This window comes from Corvus hawaiiensis, chromosome 10, assembly GCF_020740725.1.
Source record: "Corvus hawaiiensis isolate bCorHaw1 chromosome 10, bCorHaw1.pri.cur, whole genome shotgun sequence".
In the NCBI taxonomy this organism is placed as follows: domain Eukaryota; kingdom Metazoa; phylum Chordata; class Aves; order Passeriformes; family Corvidae; genus Corvus; species Corvus hawaiiensis.
The window spans coordinates 12,503,112-12,523,332 of NC_063222.1; the positions used below are offsets into that span (position 1 = coordinate 12,503,112).

At 42.6% G+C, this 20,221-nt stretch overlaps 1 protein-coding gene and 1 long non-coding RNA gene across 9 annotated transcripts; one reads left to right on the top strand and one right to left on the bottom strand.

Annotated features, from left to right (window-relative positions):
- The first annotated feature begins 1,249 nt into the window (after nt 1-1,249).
- LOC125331158 lies at nt 1,250-19,992 on the top strand. Its single transcript, XR_007205875.1, has 4 exons — nt 1,250-1,341; nt 1,527-1,680; nt 2,179-2,258; nt 11,605-19,992. It is a non-coding gene; the product is annotated as an uncharacterized LOC125331158 (long non-coding RNA).
- Nucleotides 3,938-13,889, bottom strand: LOC125331154 (thiamine transporter 2-like). 8 transcript variants are annotated; one of them, XM_048315101.1, is made up of 6 exons: nt 13,801-13,889; nt 11,021-11,186; nt 9,865-10,681; nt 8,202-8,394; nt 6,498-6,639; nt 3,938-5,314 (listed from the first exon to the last, which is right to left on the bottom strand). In XM_048315101.1, the coding sequence occupies exons 2-6, from the start codon at nt 11,168-11,170 to the stop codon at nt 5,135-5,137; spliced, it is 1,482 nt and encodes a 493-aa protein (XP_048171058.1). In that variant the 5' UTR covers nt 11,171-11,186; nt 13,801-13,889; the 3' UTR covers nt 3,938-5,134. The 8 variants fall into 8 exon arrangements, with proteins under 8 accessions (XP_048171058.1, XP_048171062.1, XP_048171059.1 ...); XM_048315105.1 differs by having other exon boundaries at nt 5,068-5,314; nt 6,498-6,532; XM_048315102.1 differs by having other exon boundaries at nt 5,225-5,906.
- Nucleotides 19,993-20,221: the final 229 nt, after the last annotated feature.

Consider the following 20,221-nt stretch of genomic DNA (forward strand, 5'->3'; position numbering starts at 1 on the left):
GCCTGAGTACTCAGTGACACGATGACAGTGCAAATGTTCTTGATGGCAATAAAAGCCATCAGGCAGCTCAACCCATTGTGAGCTCAATTTCTTCAAAATGCTTTAATACTCATCATATTTCTTGCACTCCAGTCATTGGAGAGGGTAAAGAAAGATGCAGAAACTATCCGCTCATGATACCTTCTCAGACTTAGAAATACTGACTTCACTACTGGAAGTGATGACCAAAAGGAAAAGCAGACTTGCTTCTTCACTGTAGTTGACAGCAAAAAGAAGTCTAAAGAGAATTGGTTTTCTAAGTTTATTTTACTTGTTTTGTATTAAAAAGTCAATTTCCCTGATCCTGAAAACAAGTGAAACAATGTTTTCATTTATAAGCGATTTGAAAGCAAAGCACCAGCTGATGTTTAATCATACTGTTACAAGCTGTTTAAGTTGTTGAATTCCATTTTATAGCAGGCACTTTTCCAAAAGTGCTTTTACTTGTACTGTAAGATTGTATTCATTAAAACTTAGCATAAATTTTATGTTATAAAGACAATATTTCTGTGATCTCAGAGGAATGTTAGAAAAAGCAGCCCTAACCTTGAAACATGATTTTAAAAAATTATCTCTGTAATCTTTCTCTTACAAATAATTGTAAATAAAATATAGCCTCTAGTATCTTTAACTCAAGACCTGATTTGAAATGTTTTGATAAAAATTAAACCTTGGGCTGATCAATAACATCTGCATAAATCTTGCATTACCTCCAAATGCACTGAGCAAGTGAGTAGCCAGCATACTCCCAAATAACTCCAAAGGTGATGAATTACCTGTCAAAGCTGTGGCTGTGGTGCATTTCCTGTGGATTCAGGTGCAGTTCTTCCTAGGATGACTTTGTCTTGCAGAGAAGTCAGAAACCACCCTTTAGAGTTGGTGGTAATCAGAAATTCCTGTAACTGTTTTTCAGAAAGTTCTTTCTAAACTTTATAAAATGTTACCAGAATTTAAATAATAATAATAACTTGTCATAGCTGTTCTTCTTGCAGAACTTGTCCATGAAGATTGCAGGGAAAGCATTCTTTACAGGTTTTGTCAGCGAACTGAGTTCTGTTTTTAGGATAAAACTATAAGACTCATGGAAGCTAATGATTAATAAAACTTCTGACCAGAAAGCAATCAATGATTTCATTCTTTGTTAATAAATACCTTTAAAAGCTCTGGTCTCTGATTCATGGGAAGACAAGAGCACCAGTTTTACAGTTTGAGCTAACACAGTCCCTGTCCTGTGCATAGTGCAGAGGCCTCTGGGCTTGTGGGGTCTCCTCTACTGTCCTGGTTTTCCTGGGGCTTTGGGAGGTAGGACATCAAATGCCTCATACTATTAGTTGGCCATTAATTACTTCTATATAGGGATGGATCTGTCATTTAAGGACAAATGGACAAGACAGTAAGCTGTTAAATCTATGTTCTAAGCTAAAAAGTCAACAGGCTTGCTTCAGAGAAATGCTGCTGCTTTGCTTTCCTTTACCCATTTTTTTTAGACTGGACTGCCTGCATCTTCCAAGGGTCATCAGAGGCTGGAGTTCACGCTGAAGCCTGTTGGTAGGACGTGTGTTTGACCCTGGGAGCAGATGCTGAGGCCCTGGCAGGAGGGGCCCCTTTGTGAGCTCGACAGAGCCTGATCTGGTCCTGCAGGTATGGAAGGTTTCCTCAGTACTCAAGTGTGTGGTGCAACCAGGCAGGCAAGTGCTCAGGGGAGACAGGCTTGCTTCTGCCCTTCATCCTCTTCCCTGGCCAAGAGCTTCTGAGTCATGGAAAGAACCTTGGAAAAGGAAGGTGCTGCTGGGCAGGGGCTGAAAGGGGCTGCTGGCTCGTATTTCTCTGGTAGCCCACACAGTGCTTGGGCAATACCTGCATGCTTTGAATACAAACATGCTATTTGTTCCTTCCTTGTTTGCTCAAACCGGTCTTATCAGCTTGCTGGACTGTATCTTCACGGAAGCTTTGTGCCCAAACCCACAAATGTTTCAAAGATAATTAATGTTTTATTTAGAGGGGCTTGCAGCTATTGGGAGGAATGTGCCCAGCTCTAGAGTTCCATGTTTGCATGGAAACCTTTAACACACTGGAAGAAAGACAACACTAAAAACTGCTAGGAGAGGTGGATGTGTTGAGACTTTCCTTTTCCTGCAGATCTAGACAGCCTGTGATTCCAGCCTTGCTCATAACCTGCCAAGTCTCAACTATCTCCTCTCCAGAGTATGTGTGTGCAGGTACATGAACACACAGGTAGATGTGTACATCTTACGCTTTTAGATGAAACCTCTGATTGCTGGATGAGTTCTGATTTGCACCTGAAAAGCCAGGATAACATAAAGCCTTGCCTTTTTCCTCCTAACACTCCTAAGAGCTGCCCTCTTCCTACCCTATTTTCCCTATAATGCTGCCTACCAGCTTACAACTTCAGAATTATTATTTTGAGATTAGAGAAAATAGGAACGGATTATTTTTTCTTTAAAGTCTTATCTGTTTTCTGAAGATGGTGTTCTCTAAAGCTGCAAGCCAAATACATTTTGTCTGCTTGGTTCCTTTGCTCCTCAGTGGCATCCCACAGATACAGAGAGCAGTGAGCTAGCTCTAGCCAGAACCTAACAATTTTTATGGTTGGTTGTACGTGGTTTTTTAGCTCTAGTCTACTGAACTAAATGGCATTATGTTTTTTAACAACAGCAAAAAGTTTCACATGTTGTTGATTCCTTTCCATTTGTCAGATATTGCGTGGAAATATTTGTTAACTTTCTGTACCAAAGGCAGTTTTAGACCATGGAGTTGAAAATACAAAGTTCCTCTTTTTAATTTAAATACAAAGTCTAGTTAACTTCTAGTCCAGGACTGACACCTAGTTCTAAATGGAATGTCTCAAATGGAGTTCCTACTGACAAGGAATGCCTCTGCGTCCCCTTGGAGCAGTTCCCACTCAGCCCGGTCAGCTCTGGACGCAGCAGGCTGCGGGGGCCAGCCTCCGGAATCCGGGAGACCAGAGGTCTGGCTCGTGGGTCCTTCCACAGGACTGCGGCAATAGAGGCAGGCGGTGGAAGAAGGAGGCAGGCTCAATTGTGGATGAAATCCGGAAGGTTTATTGTGTCTCCGAACAGGAGATCTCGCCCCCCGGGGGTGTCCAGCAATGACCAACCCTGAGCCCGCCTGCCAGGGGTTTTATGGGGGGGTGGCGACAGGGGAGGGATGACAACGGCATCGAATCAGGGAAGGAGAAGGACGGGTCTGTGGGATGAGGGACACACAAGGGAACCTATCTTGGGAAAGGAAGGGAGGGATCCTCCCCCCAAGACCAATCACTCGACGCCCCTGCCAGAACTTTCTAGAAGCTTGGGAGGGGTGCCGGGGCGATTGGCAGGGGTGTGAGAGGAGACAAATAGAGAAAGCCGGGTTATGAACACGAAACCAGGAGGGTATAAACTGGGATGGTACAGTAACACGAAACCCAAAGGGGAGACCCGGACTGAACCAAACAAGACACACTCCCACAAAGGAAGAATAGAAAAAACAGTCCTTGCACTCCTGGATTCTGTCCCTGTTTCTTCAGGCAGGAGCATCATGCCCTCGGTTCTGCAGTAATAGAAGATACTCACTGCTCAGTGGAGACTAAGTACATCTCCCACTTTTATGACTGCATTGGTTAAACTGTTCTGCTTTGAGCCAGTTTACAACAGAGAATGTCCCCACAGTGCCCAATAGTAAACAAAAAGCCTAAAAAAATTAGCCAGGATCTTCATTTTGTCAGATCCTACTGATTGTTCTTGTGACTTGAAACAAATTGCTTCTGTCCTGCCTGCCCTCACATCTGGGCACTTTGTCTAGTTGCAGTGTGTGACAGTAGTATGAAAAGCAGTTACGTCTGTACAAATGATAGCTTGTGTCTCTACAGAAAAAATATTATTCTGTAAATGCTAAGCATTTTTTTTATTAGTTAGATGTAGATATTGGAAGCTAGAAACAAACAGCAGTACAGAAATAACTTTAGCATATGGATATAGTTCATATTAAATTAGACATTCGCTATGCAAACTAATTTCTAGTCTCTTTTTTCTTCTCCTGGACTGTCTTTTGGACTAAATTAGCTGTAGGATTTGAAGCTTCTTGACAAACTCTGAGATGCTGATCCTGCCAAATTCTTGGGCAAGACCAGTGGACCTCCCTCACTTGGCACTCAAAAGCACACGAAGCTAGCTGTTTATTTCAGTTACAAATCTTCTTGGATATTCCTATTAATCTGCAATTTTCCTGTATGGAATCAGCTATATTTCTTCACAGTGTACTTCTCTGGTTTTAGTCTGTGCTACTTAAGCCCCTTGATATTTTTTCTTTTCCTGCTGAAAGAGGAAGACAGTCAGACCTGAATTTAAATTTATTGGAAGCACAAGCAAAGGAGTGGTGCTCTTTCTTTTTTTTTGGACCCTGAAATTATTCCCTCTTCGGCAGAGGTTGCTGTGAAGCCAGTACAGTGTTTGCAGCTCTCAAATGTGGGCGAGGCAACAACCGTAGCGTAACAGTGTTGCAGTGAAGCTCCCGGGATGGGTTGTGCAAGCCCTGCTTTCTGCAGGCTGTATGCACAGAGGTGTGGGATGAGACAGGAGGAGCCTGTGCCCCATCTGCCTGTACTGGGTATGAAAGAATATAATGATGCAAACACTTCCTTGGTTCAGAACGAGGGCTGTGTAGAGGGGGGGGTCAGACCCTTCAGCCACTGAATCAGCAAATATGATGGAAGCAGCTTTGCCAGCGCCACATTCAGAGCTACAATGAGCAGGGCAGGGTGAACTCTGCACTCTGCCGTCGTGCACAAGGGGATGCAAACGTGGTTGCTCTGATTCTGTGTATAAATTACTGCCCTTAAGCTATTTATAGGCATGTAAACAAGAATCTAAAGGAACTTATCTTTTATTCTTGGCAGAGTGCCATTCTGGTGAGCTCTCTGCTGGCATATGTTGTGCTGAAGAGCTGGAATGATTCAGCGTAGCTTTTCAGGGCTGAGTTGAATGTTCTTCCTGCACTGCTGTTCCCTGCATGCTGCTCTTCTTCTCTGCTGGGAATCCTTCTCCCAGGAGGGCCTGGCCAAGGAGCCTGCCTCCTACAGCTGTGTCATGGAGCTTGTGACAATCTGCTCTCTTGACTCGTGCTCAGCCTGGTTCAGCTGCTCTGTGCAAGATCTCGCTATTTTCCTTTGGCATTTGCATGAGACCAGCACACAAATGCTTCTGATCATGAAAATCCCGTGTATGACTGCGAAGTAGCTGCCATAAATTAAAAACTGGGAGGAGAAAAAGGCAGAACAATTAATGAAAAACACGTTAGAGATATGCTGCTTCTTTGGAGATGACAGTCACTCTTTTTTTCTTTACTTGTGTTCTGACAGTTTCTCTACGTTTGAGAATTTGCTTTGTGATAAAGCAAAATCTCAGCTTTGTGAACAGCATTGTGAAATGAAGAACTGCTCCTTTCTTCCATTCCTTATGCCTCTTAACAAATGTCAGATGGGGAGAGGGATAAGAACAGGATTTTTTTTTCTATTAGGGCAAAATGTAGTAGCAGCTTCATTACCCATGTAGTCATGAATCTATTTGAAGAGTCTGAGTTCATCCTTGTTTTGCTTTTGCACATTTCAGTGCTGTCACCACAATGGCTTCAGTAAATACACTGTGATTTTATATCAGTATTTCCAACAACAGTGGCAAGGCTGTTTACGAAGTCCTACATATTCCTGTCCTTAATTTTAAAGATGTAATGTTTGTGTCAATCTTTACTCTTTCAAAGTCACTTTTGCTTTCTCTGTGCAGAGTGTGAATAGCTTTAGTCTTCTTCAGATCCATTAGAGTAGACAGCTGCCCCAGCTGAGAGCCCATCTGAGAAAATGCAAAAGTCAGTAGGTTTCAGTTGACTTCAGCATGAGTGACATTAGATTTACTGAAGATAGGGACACTCTTGTAAGATAGAATATCCCGTCCAAAATGGAGTGCCCAAGCTATGGGCAGAAGACTTTATCGTACATGTTGAGATACAGACCAGGTTTGCTCCAGAGCTAGAATTAGAAATTACTTGAGCTGAAATAACTCATATAATCCAGACTGTGTCTCATAATTTTGAACTCCCATTCTGCATCTGACAAAACCAGTCTGAGCTTTTGGGAAGAGAGGATGTTGTTCAGCGTCCTATTAGTTACCAAAACTGGTCAGATAGCATAGCCTGGTTAATTATGTTCTGGTGTATCTCCCTTTAAAAGTCAAAGACCAGCATCTTTAATCCTAAATGCATTAAAAGGCAAAAGGGAAGAATGATGACAAATGATGATGAACAATGACAAGGGAAGAACAAGATGTCCGGATTTCTATGGAAGAGAGAGGAATTAAGTTGTGCTTTGGCATAGGAATTTCTTGGTAAACTTTTGAAGATGACTTGGCTGAGCAGTAAATAGGAAGCAAGGTAACAGCACTTACCTGAGTCACCATGTCCAGTCCCAAACCTCTTGAATCTACAACAACAATTGTGAGAATGGTCTGAATCAGCAGGGCAATGAAGTTGTTCAATCCAAACATCAGGGCATAGCGTTCCATGCTCATATTGACAGCGATCTGGAACCTAATGGGAGACTGGCAGATCAGTCACTTCCCACTGGGAAAGCTATTGCTGTCTATCAGTCAATGAAGAGAAAATGATCAATGGAGATGGTGCATCAAGGACACAGGAAATGGTGCTTCATTTGGTTGTTTGGTTCCTTGCTCTCTAAAAAAAAAAGTCTGGGGTACCATAGTGTATTTTAATGGTTTTTTGAACTGGCATGGGCTGCTTTTCCAACCCATGCTATCAGGTGATCAGGTAGAATGTCAGTTCTCTGTACCCTCTCTTTTTGTTCCTTTGCCTTCACAGACTGCCTCTGACAGGCTGTGAAGTGTCCATGGCTGGAAGCTTTCAGAGACCTGGCCAGGCAACGTTGTGACCTGCTCTGGCACTGGCAGCAGTTCTGCCCTGGCTGGGAGGTTGGGCTCGAAGGTCACTGGGTATCTTCTAACCAAACTTTCTGTGGTGGTGAGTCACATTTTGCTTTGTGACTTGACAGTGGAGGTAACATGCTGCTTATTTCTGTCAAGAGTCTGTAGATTTTACTTGCAGTATCTTTTTTGACAATAATCAGAACATCTTTCCTTGCAATATATATCTCCAAAGTTTCTATACAAACAAAAGGGTGTTATTCCTTCGAGACTCATTTTCAGTTATTTTAGCTTGGGGGTTTTTTGCAAGATTTTACTTTGTTGGTTTTTTTTTCAGAATATATTGAAATAGTCCAGGTGTAATTCACTATAATGTACTAACAATCTACCAAAATGAAAATAAAGGGCTCACTTGGCTTTCTTCAAGATAGGCATAACCTTGCCATGCATTATAATTTTGGCAGCTTTTAAAAATGGTATCTGATTAATTTTGGGGTTTGACAAAAAATGCATCTAGTATTTTTGTTAATGAAATAGTGTGGTATGTCTAAAGACATTCTAAGCAATAAAATGACTGGAGCAATAACATTTTATATTTATTACACAGGATAAAATATTTGTTATTAATATTATTTATATATTTCTATTTCTGACAACAGAATAGCTTGGTCTCCTATGAGATCTTGTCTGAGTTTATACATCCAATGTTCCCTTTCATTCCTTCTTTACATCTTAATATCAGTAATGATTATATATATGAAAGTATGTTGGGGAACACTCTATGTTGAATCTTTTCCTGCATTCATGCAGTTCATGGCATGCTAAAAGGTTTATCAGAAGGGGGTCTAGACATATGGTGATCTTAAAGGATGGCTTGTCCCCTATTGTTCACTCTGCATCTTTCTTGCCAGGAAGGAGCGAAATGGCTTCTACATTTTGCTGTTAGTAATTGCCTTTAGTAATAAAGTTATCTTGTACCTTGTTTAATTTTTGCTTAGGTAAATGTTTGATGTCCTTTTGACAATTTTTCTTTCCTGGTTGTTTGGAAGAATGAAAACAACATAACCAGACATTTAAATGTCCTTGTCCTTACCTAAACAGTTATGTCTAGCATTAGGTCAGCTACCTCGGAGGAAAAGGATGCCCAAAGCAAACTGGAAGTAAGGTCAGTATTCTGTGCATGATGGCAGCACTGTGATGTTTTGTACTTACGTTGCTATTGTCAGGAGGAACATATAGCATGCCTTGAAAATGAGATAGCTAGCATAACATGCCCAGATGTTGGTAGAGAAGTGCATGAGAAACAGACAACCAGCATCTATTGCAGAGAAGATCCCTAAAGCCAGTTCACCAAAATGGTCCCAGTTAATCTTCATATATTGTACTAGGAAAGATGTTACTGAGCCTAGAAAAAGAGAAAAAAACATGTGTAAAAGTTGTATCTGTTCCACAGCTTGTATGACCAAGTCTTGCCAGTCTCACATGCTGAAAGGCGATGCTGAATAATGAAGCAGAGTAGTCTGAAGTTTGAAAGCATTTCTAATGACTTCTGTAGCTGTGCAGATGACTGGTCATTTTAAGACAACTGCATAAATCAAGTCTCTGCCATTCCGTCCTTGGTGTTTTATTCCACTTCACAGGATAAACTGTAATGTAGAAGGATTCATTATTTAGGTGTCTGTTCACAGCATGTTATCTCTGGGGAGAGAATCAGGAACATGGTTTGGAGTTCAAGAAGTAATTTCTTCCAGCTTCTCCTAGTTGGAAGGAGAACAGAACTAGGCTAGTAAACCTTCTATTGTAACAGTTTAGCTCTGGGCACCTCATAGAGGGGGTAAACTGTCAAAAAAGTGAGTTTTGAGGTGTCAAGGAAGTATATCTAAGGAAATGAAAAAGGATTGGTTTGCTTTTGGTGGGACTCCTAGAAGATGCATCTGTTGCAAAGTTAAGCCATTTGACTGCCCATCTTGGGGTCCCAGACAATTTTAAAAATTCTATAATTATACACTGAGAAAAAGGCAAGTCCACAAGAGAGAGAAATTCATCAAGGAGTAAATACTACAGGAGGGCTTCTAGTTCATTATTTACTTGGTCTATTTAGTTTCCCACTGCAAGAGTAGTATCTGTTTCTCCTTAATGTCTGTAAGGGTAACCTGAATGACCAGGTGTGGAGTAGAGGTGTTTATTTCTCCTGGTAGAATACACCCCAATGTCTTGTGCAAGTTCTTTACAGCAGCACAGTGTGAGACAAGGCAGGGTGCTATCCTCTGATGTTACCTTTTGATAACCTCACTTTGCTTGTGTGGTGTGAGCATCTACTCCTGGTGCAAAAGTAGAATGGTTCACGTCAGTATCATAAGGATTCAATAGGGTCTTTTTTCCCCTGCACTTTGTATCCTGCAATGACTAGAATTTTTCTTTTTGTCTGGTTGTACAAGGGTATTTCACTAGAAAAACATCTTAACGGGAGTATGATATACTTTCTGTGTAAAATTTTTATGAAAAACTTCTCTCATATGTGTAAGCTGATATCATTGTTATGGGAGCAGTGCAATACTTGTTTTGGGGAAAAAAACCACCAAATAGCCTCATCCAAAGAAACATGGGTGCCTCTGAATGGGTTTACCAGCTAGATGCAATGTCTTTGGGACTTGCATATTTTCTGCATGCTGGTAAGATACAGTTATTTGTCCGGTCCTAAAGAAAATCCAACATAACTCACATTTGAACTGTTGTACATCAAAGACCTAGGTCTGGAATGCACAGGATGTGCACTGGCTCCCTGGAGCGCCTGCAATGGAATGGTACTTTGAAAGTTTACTAAAGTGAAACTTCAGAGGCTGTCATTGTGATCAATGTTTAAACATCAACTTACTCAGAAACGTTGCTATTGCTTCGACAGCTCCGTTGTACACTGCGGAGCTGTGGGACGGGGCTCGGAAGTCCCACAGCACCTGGACATAATTCACGACCTGGTTAAAGCCGGCCGTGGCCAGAGCCCACCACAGGGACCAGTAGAGGAGTTTGCGGGAGCTGTAGCAATCCCTCAGGTCCTTGGCCAGCTGCAGCAGCACGCTGAGCATGTGACTGTGAGGCCTGGCATTCCCAGCCTGGGGCTGGGGGGTCGGGCCCCTGGCAGCAGGGTTGGGGCTCTTTTCCTCTTGGCAGCTCGAGGGCCTGTGGGAACCGCCTGCAGCCACCCCTTTATCAGCCCCTGGGAGAGGCTCAGGGGTGTCTTTCCTGTGGAAGAACATGCTCCTCTGGGGCATGGGCAGGAAGAATGAGCACAGGAATGCCAGGGACACGGAAGCCAAGGTGATGGCGTTGAGGTAGAAGTAGGAGACGTGTGCTAAGGACACCAGCAGCTGTCCCAGCACGGCGGCCACGGTGGCTGCCACCAGAGTGACACTCCTGCAGTAGCTGGTGACCCTCTGGTAGTGCTGGGTGCTGACCACGCTGTAGATGTAGGCATAATAGGCCACCTCGGTGGCTGTCACCATGCCATAGAAGAATTCCACCACCTGCATGGCCATGACTCCATGTGCAAAGAGCAGCAGGAGCCACGTGATGATGAGGCTGATGCCCTGCAGGAGGAGGACGGGCTTGTAGCGCACATAGTCTGTGAGCAGGAACACTGGGAAAAGGAGAGCAAGGTAGGAGTATGTCCAAACTGGGAAAATCTGGTTGGTAACCTAGAAGAGGAGAGGAAATGCCAGTGTTTTTATTGTTGAGGAAAGGAAGTTCATGTATTTTAAATGGTGTTGTAGAGGGAAGTTTTTTCTCTGAAGGAATTCATAAAATATATAACCACATTGAATCAGCATGGGACTGTTGGGCAGACAAATGGATCCTGGATCCATTAAATGGATCTATTATTTATGCAGTCTGCTGCAAACTGTAACCTGCCAGAGCTGGTTAAAGCTGTGTGCTTTGTTTTTTTCCTTTTTATCTTTGTTTAAAAATTTTAAAGAATGTTTTCCCTTTCTATTTTCACTACTTCAATTAAAACAAATCGTAGAGTAAAATCATACCTCATCTGTGGTCAGGTTTTTATCTCGTCCTGTTAGATAGGGTGTTAGGAAAGGTTCTGATGGTTTCATCATGTAGAAGAATCCATAGAGGCAGAGGATCAGGGTGGGAAAAGCCCAGGTGTTGGTTTTTTCTTGCTTCCAGCAACCCATGGCCTCTGCAGCAAAGCTGAGGAGAAAGTTTGTTAGAATGATGATACTGCCCATGCAAGTGCAAAGAGATCTTGTAATTCATTTTTATTTTGTGGTTTCTGATGCCAAGGGGTGCTCTTTAGAGGTTGACAGTTCAAAAAAATTTTTATTTGTAATGTTAAAGTGAACAGCTATCCCTTACAGTTGTCTGCTGCTCTCTTTGTAGAAAGTGCATAAAAAATGAATTTGAAGATCCTTAACTGGGAGACAAACTACCCTGTCATTCCATCTGCACTGACCAAGATAAACACAGGAAAAGCCTTTCTAGATAGAAGTGGCTGAAGACAGCTGAGCACTGAGATTTCCCTCGACACCATGACTGATCACAGCCAAGCACTTTGCTGAATGACAAGTAACTAGTTCCCAATTGCTGTTTTTTCTCCTTTGCCTCCTAGATGTGCATGGCTTTCCCGTTATGGAGAGCTAGTAGCTCTGGAGCCTAGAAGATGGGAGTTGCTAATAAATACAGAAAGGATGTCAAGTCAGACTCTCATCTGGAATTGCCTGCATCAGAAGTCCATTTTGGATACAGACTTCGTATTTTCCATGTATAAAAGTGGTCACAGAAGGTTAACAGTCCATGCTAAAATGAAGTGAAGCAGATATTTTTGTTCTTGTCACTAGGTGAGATGATGGAATAAATTAAAATTTGCAACTCTGCTGGACAGAGCCCAAACAGAAGTCAAAATGGGTGTAATGGGGACATGCAAAGTAAATACACAGTAAGTTAATATCCATATTCATGTTAGTATAGGCAATGTCAAGAATCTTAATGTGTGCAGTTTATCATTTGGAGTCTTTTGGAGTTTGCTTATTAGCAGATGGGATTTCTATCACTTTGCTTTGAACTTTTATCAACTTCCCTCCCAAGAACTCTTTTTTTTTTTTTAAGGCAAAAAATGAATTTTAAAAAATCTTAAAAATGAAGTAGTGTTTTTTCATAAAATTATTTGTAAAAGCTGAAGAAAGGTCTATTCAGCCAAAACCAGTCATGTCCTGATGAGTACATCACTCCAGGTTGGATGGGCAGAGGATCTTTTTTTATAGGATGTGATATGTATAAGGCAGTAGGCATTATGCATCTTCTTTTCTAACTTCATGCTATGGTAGCACATTTTACTGACAGCCTGATCCACTAAGAAATGTGTGCAGATCAAAGGGAATTTGAATTCCTTTGCTGTGTAACAGCCGAAAGCATGGACATTACAGGAATTCCAGCAGAAACGAACCGGGCTCTGTGTCAGCTCTGCAGTGTGAACCACTAGATGGCAAGGTGACCCCAGCAAGGCAAAACGAGTTCGGGAGGGCTGAGCGCTCCAGGAAGGAAACATTTCTGCCCCTCCTTCCTCCCCGGCTGTTGTAACATGAGGCTGCTGCAAACGCGGCTTTGGCAGGACCAGTGTGAGCCCTGCCCAGGATCGTGCTCACTTAGACACCATAACACCCCCAGGCTCTCCTCTCACGTGGTAATCATTAAAGCCATACGGCACCCCAGTGCTGTGGGAATGCTTCATGTGATTCTGAGAAAGGCATCGAGAAGACTGGGGTGGAGAGCATCTCTAGCACTGTAATGAGAAACATTTGTACAGGTCAGCTTTGGGAAGTAGCCAGGGCGTATTTTCCCCTTTCCAGCCTAGATTCTCTGCTCTGGTCTCTTTCAGGTCCTGCCTTGTTTGTTCACCCCCCAGCAGGCTGTGTGACACAGGGGCAGCAAGTCTCATGTAGCTTGTCAAAATATCCCACATCCTGGGAGGTGAGTGGGGCAAGCTGCTGCCTCTGCAGGGCTCGCAGCGCGCTTGTGCTCCCCCTCAGATGCTGCCCATCAGCGGCCGGGCTTTGCCATCCTGTGCAAGAATTCACGGTTTCAGCTGTACACAGAACTTCAGGTGTGCCCTGGTCACTGCATCCCTACAGTGCCAGCACGTGCACTGTTTAGGGGTTTTGGCTAGACCTGTACCTCTCACCTGCAGTTTTGCTCTTTGAGGTGCCACCGTTAGGCTGGTAGGTAAGTCAGGTGAGAAGTTTCCCACTTGATTTAAGCAGCTGTGCAGAAAAAACCCCTGTCACTGGTGCTGAGCTGGGAAGCATAGCGGGCTGAGGGCTCTCAGGGGCAACCCACTCTGCCACTGGAGAGTGGGAGATGGTGTCACCCAACCTGCAGTGGGGTTTGTGTTCCCCTCACACTTCAGCTCTTGGCCAGCAGTAAGCACCCCCCAGCTCTGCAGCTGCTGTACAACCCCTCCTTTCTGGATTCATGACCACAAACCTCTGACAACCAGAGCTCTGCCTTGGTGCTTGAGGGGGAGGAATCCAATTTGTTCCCGGTCCAGTCACCCCATGTGGTCAATTAGTCTTTTGTAAATCTAGGGTTTTGTTCACTTTTGAAGAGATTTTAGGATGCCTTGGTGTTCTGCAACAAAACAATCCTATATTTCTTTTTTCCTTCAGCAATTCTTGGTGCCATAGCTGTCAGCTCTTCTACACACAGCCTAACAGCCTCCCAGGTCCCCACCAGATTGCTCTCTTCTTTCCTCCCACTTTTCCTTGTCATTGCAGGATTTCTGATTTCTAAAGTTCATATATAATCATACCTTCTGTGCTGGAGCTCTTCCTTTCTTACTTCCAAGGGGAAAGCCTCCTTTTAGTATTTCCAATCTTACTTCTGGTTGTCCTGTGTGTATTGCAGCTACTGGACTCTGGGTTTTGTGCTTTTCCTGTTCTTCTGGTATTACAGCTTGCCCTGACACCTCCTTTGAAACGGCCTCCAGCTGGCTTTCTTTCAGCATCCATGTTCAGCACCCTTAAAGGAACAGCCAGATAATCCTGGCCTGTCTTTGCTCCAAGGCAGCAGTAATTCAAGACCCAAACTACGGTTTGGTGCCTGACTAGCACAAAATCAATAGAGGTAGTCATTTTCCCAAAGAATTTTGGATCTATTTAACAGGATGTGTGGCTTGGGAGCCATCTGTGCCTCAAACTGGCCTATATTAAAGAGGGAGCAGTAGCTGTGTGTGGGTAGTGACAGAGGTGAGGGCGAACAAATACCACTGTTGTAAGATTGGAATGTATCCACACTACTTACATGGGGTTTCAAACTATTCTGACAAATTTAAAAAGTAAAAAGTAAAACACCCTGCTCTGCTTCCTCTTGACTTACTTGCTGGCAAATTTGTTAGTTCTTTTGCTTAGGCAGGTTCTCACATTGCTGCTGAAGATGGGGATACTGCCCTATAGTCAGCTTCAGAAGATTCTGTGGGACTCACAACAGCAGAGTATACTCTGTGAAATGTACAGATTTTCACAAAAAGTATGTACAGAAATCTAGATCTACTCCCACCCTGGTCCCAAAACATGTAAGTCTGGAATGAGGGATGTAAAAATTATTTAGGAATATGACCAATACAGTAGGAAAATTTGTAAATCTTTGTAAATAACACTGAATTATCCAATCAGAGGAAGGCAGCATCTTGGTTCACATACAGTAAAATGGAACAGCAACTTTATGGACATGTACATGAATATGAAAAATATATGACATTCCTTGCTGGTCTGATGAGTGTCCCAGCTCAGCCAGTCCTTTGTCTTCACTCTTGGCCAGATTTTGCAGCCTTTTTTCCTTCTACCCCTCAACAGTCTATACTACAGGATTAGTGATGTTAGAGGGGCCATCCCTGCCTCTTGCCTTTATAATTTGTTTGTTGGCCTTTGTCCCTGAAACCATCTCCTCCTGCCTAGGACAGTGCTGTGTACTTACAGAGTCATAGCTGGGAGGGAGCCATAATGATCATCATGTCCTAGTCCCTGCTCCTCCCAGGACTATCTCAAATGATACCTTGTGACTCAGTGTGTCATCCAGACGCTCCGTGAATGCTGGCAGCTTCTGTAATATCTATGAAATTGATGCATGAATGGAATGTAATAACTCCTTTGGGCACTTTCTGAGCCATCAGTCTCTGTCTGACACTGATCCCAGAGCTATCTTAGTTCTGTTGACCCTGCAGCTATGGGACGTGACAGCCCCTCTGAGAGAACCCTGTGTATACCTGCATTTGGTTTTATTCTCATGAACTCTTGTTAAAATGCAGAGAACCCTTTAGGGAAAGAGTGTTACTTGGGGTTTGCATTGACTTACTAAGAATCCAACTCAAATATCTTGACACTGAGAAAAATGGCAAAATTCTGCTTTTCCTGTAACACAATAATGAGGAAGAATGATTTAAGTAACTTCCAGGCATTGAAATTTGGTTTCTTTTCTTTCAGATCCTCTCTTCTCATAGTCTTCAGTCCACCTTGTTTGTAATTAAAATTTCATGCTTTTTCACTGATTCACGTTCATGTGAATCAGTGAAAAAGCATGATGGAAGACTGTAAAACTGCGATGAGCTTATGCAAGTTTTTGGTCAACTTGAGCCGTATGCCATAAGCTGCCTGCAGCAGAGCATGGCTGCTGGGTTTGAAGGGGACTACACTCTTTTCATGAAGAGTAGTTAGAAGCAGAAGTGTTGTTCTGCTTGGTGGGTGGGCTGGGGGATCTGTTTCTAGTTGACATCCCAATTCTGTTCAGTTGGGAAAGGGAAGATTTTGTAAGAGAGGAGGAAAGGTGAGTTTTATTGTTGTAGTATATCCTAAACAGTTAATCTAGCATGTCTCTAATGAATCAAGGAGATAGGACAATTCTGAGAGGGGAAGGAAAGGCAGTAAAGGAAGGAGACTGCAAACCTCTGTCATCCAGATCCTTTCTCCTGCCTCTGCTGCCCCTTGGACTCAATCCTGATATTATCTCTGGTGCTTCACAGGATGGCACCAAGGCTGAGAGGCTCACATTGGCTGTGTGAGGTGTCTCTCTATCTGTAAGTTTGGTCACTGGCTTTCAGCTCACAAATCACATCTGTTTCTTGACACCTGCCCAACTCAGACAAAGAGACTTCTTCAAATGAAACTGAAGGCTTGTTCTTTTTGAAGAATGTGTACTATGCTCTCTAAAGCAAGCAATAGCAAAGAAAATTTTCTGTGGCTAATACTGAAGATTTTTCTCCATTCGTGGCCAAATACAGCCTATGCACAGAAAGGTTCCAATGGCAGTTATAAAGATTAAAGTGTATTTTTGTCAGATTTCTCAGACCCAGGAGTATTCACAGGACATGTAACTTTCTGACTTATGGATGAGCTGATCTTTATCTTTTCTCATGTACTGCATGCTCATTTTGGGAATGAGCTGCTCTCTGCAGTCTGGCCCTGAATCCCATGGTGTGTGGGTGAGGGTTTCCATAACTTGCTTCTCAGCTGAGTCTTGCCCCAGCTTCCCAAGGTGGAAGGGCATTCATATGTCTCAGGTGCTTTTCATCTGAGACACAAAAATGAATATGCAAATTTCAGTTTGGGATGTTTAGCTAGAAGGTACTAAGGGCATTACTCCAAGGGGTAGGTTAGGAAATACATTCAACCAAACGAATGTTTCAGGTACTTGGTTTAAATGTAGACTTACAGCTGCTTCCTTATTAAAAAGTAATGCCATAAGGCTATTTTTCACTATGCTGCACCTTACCTAAGCATAATGCCCACCCTTTTTATCCATTCATTCTTACTCTTGTCACTGGACTGCCCATTGCCACTTGCACCATGAAAGGCAGTGGCTGCTGGTAGAAGTGCAGGATCTGGAACAAACAGCTGTGCCATTAATCATCACCCTGAGACATTTTGGGAGGGGAGGTTAATTCTTTTTCTTACAGGCAGCATTTTTGTGGTGGCACATTTGGGCACAAACGAGGCCTGGAGCTCTTGTTATAACATGCTACCAACGTGGTATGGAGCACATAAAAGTCCTGTAATGGGTTTATAAAGACTGGTTGAACCTACCTTGGCCTGCAGAGCTGTGCTTAAAGCCCCTTTTGTACACAATGAAGTCTGGGCCAGTGTGTTGAAAGGAGTCATTTACCCTCTTAATCTGTTATTGGCCAGGGAAAGATAAGTTGCATTAGCTTTCTGCAATATAAGTCACTGGCTGGTTTGTCTCTGCTTTTGGTTACAGTTTCATTGCTGAATTCACTGTAGGTGACAGGTTACCAATGTAGCTGTGAGAGGCTGGGCAAGGAGCATTCAGTTACAGTGGGTGTCCCCTTGGAAGCATTACCAAGACTTTACAGGCATCCTTACTAGCATGTCAGTGACCTGCATTGCAGCTCTCTGATTTGCTCTGTGCAAAAACCTCTCAAGACCGTGGGAGGTTTCCAAATAAAGGTGTTTCCCATTGTCTGAGGACTGGGTTTGTTGGCTGAGCAGCCTTTTACTTTCTCACTCTTATTGGCACAAGGCACGCTTGGCTCTCCCAGCTGAGGGGTGCAAAGCAGTGAGGTCCAGAGGAGCTGAGCCAAAAAATAGTTCAGCATGTGGAAGTACCTGCTGATCGGCTGCAAAATTCATTGTTCAAAATGAAGCTGTGAGCTTTGTGGTATCTTCCTATTTTCTTCATAGGTCTGAGAATGTTGGACAATTCAATTTCATCTCTTCTTTTTGTCTGGGTGGTTTTTTTTGTTTTTTTCTTTGTTTGTTTTTTTAATGTTTCAAAAGTACTGAACAGCAACAAAAAAATCAAGCAAACGAGTTGAATAGATGGTAAAATTTCCAAGACTGAGCAGACGGATGATATCTCATGTATGGTCTCCCTCTTGGCATCAGGGTGTATTTTGGTCCTAACTGCCAAAGTTATTTCTGTTGTAATTGTATCAATAGCAAATTACTGTCTTGAGACTTCTAAAATTGAGAACTGAAATTCCAAAAAGATCTGAAGTTTACTGGAAGGTGGAGAAAATCCTTCTGTTGCATTCAATGAATGCTACAGCAGGACAGAAAGGCTGAGAGAAGAATAGGTTATACCTTAAGTAGGTCCTTTAGTTTTCCTTATATTTTTCTTCCAGATCATCAGTGGAGGACAGGAACTACTCCTTTGTCAGTGGAATTCTCTGAGGATTTTCCTTTCTAATAAAATGTTACGAGGTCACTGCTATAGGTTTGCAGCTGACTTTTGTGCAAGTGCTGACTGTAGCTGGGAGCACCAGGCTCTGGTGTCCCTCTGTCTCCTACACTGTCTGTCAGCTCTTAGAAGCCATCAGTGTTTAAAGGAAGAACAGCAGTTTTTTGTTTATCAATGAAGTGGAGAAAGATGATTCTGGTTAGAAAAAAGTGGCTGAATTTTGCTATGGCTGCAAAGTAATCTTTCACCACTACTTTGATGTCAAGATTGTCTGTGTGCTTCACAAGCTGGTTTTGAGCTCTTCCATTCTGCAAACTGTGATTGAGGGAAACACATCTATTGACTGTAGCTAATAAGAATATTTTGCGTAATACTTTCTTGATATGACCTACATGTTACATGTAAGAATGAGAAAATTGCTTTCAGAAAATATCAAATGCTATAAAAGTTAAGGCCTGTTTTGTCATCAGTGCCAACCGCAGACCAACCCCTTGATGAGCTCCTTGTGATGAATGAGCCAGCCAAGGTCCATGAAACCACTCTTGCAATTTTTTTTTTAATTATGGGGGAGGGGGGTTGGTTCTCATTGTGTTTGTTTGTTTGTTGTTTTCTGTGGTTCTTTTTAGAAATGAAAAAAACCTCATCTTTTTTACTCAGTGCAGTCATTGTTACACTTGGTAACAGTGAGCAAAAAATGAGCAAAGAAGAATTGCTTTTAGGAGATGAGGAAGAATATAAAACACTCTATTAAGCTTCACCTTTAGAATTTCTAACTACAGTTAGAAATAGATGTATGTAGGATGCTTATCCCAGCAACCAAAAAAACCTCCCCTATCTCCAAGTTTGATGATTGGGCCTGGTGACTTTACCACCTTAGTTGTAGTTTTTGTAACAATGCCATACGATCCAATTCAATGCACACTCTTTGACCATGCTTTAGTCTTTCTTGGATTGCACACTTTTAAAATCTCCAGTTAATTAACAAAAGGGAAGTGATATATAGGTCAAAGAAATCTCACTTGAATTGGTTAATACTTGTAATGACTAATGCTCACTTACTGTGGATTGCCAAAGAGAAACGAGAGGAAAAACCTGAAGGGATTTCTAAGGAACTTTCCATGTTGAAAGATCACTTTCCAGGGTGTGTTCCCCTCTAGACTTATTCCACAAACCTCCCACTGGTGGCAGATATTGTCCTGTCGTCACGGATGGATGTATCATTTCAGAGATGCAAATTTACATTTGCACAATCTGTGTGTGCAGGAAGTTTCAGCCCAGCACCTCCTCTACCGTTTTTTTACCCTCAAGGTCCATCTCATTACAGACACCATGGGAGACTGAATCATTGCAACAGCCCAAGTAGTGTCAAGTCCTGCTGGAAGAGCATTTGTCACATTTTGACAAGTGCTTATATCAAATGGGCTGCTTCATTTAATGCTAAACCCCTAATGACACCTAGAACAGGCTTATAATAAGCCATTATGCTGCTAGTGTTTGCTTAAAAGTAAGAATTCTTGCACTTAAAGTGTCTGGAGTTCTTCTAATACCTTGATTTCTTGCCAGCTCAGAAGACTTTTGATGATAGAGTCACCAAAGTCCTTAGAGCTTTTTTTGTTTGGTCGGTTGTTTTTTTTCATCAACAGTGTGTTAAGTTTTATCCATTTCATGAAGAAACAATTTTTTTATGTGGTCCAAGTTTTTTTCCAAGTGCCTTCACCTTCCTGTCCTTTCAAAGGCAGAGCAGTAACAGTGTATGTGTTGTACTCTGGAGCTCTGGCCCTGGTTCCCATGGCCCTCGATGTCCTAGGCTAGGTACAAACATGCATAAAAGAGGACCAGTCTTTGATCTGAGGAAGGCTGAGCCAACTTACTTGAGGAGATGTTCTTGTAAAACACAGGTCACTTTGGAATAGCAGATTTCTGTCAAGCCCAGATGGTTTGACTTAGAACATCTTTTGTGTCTTAAAACAGTTTATTTGTCTCTGGTTCTTGCCTTGTTGTTTACAGGAGCACCTGATGGTTGTGAGCAGGCTTGAGTGGTT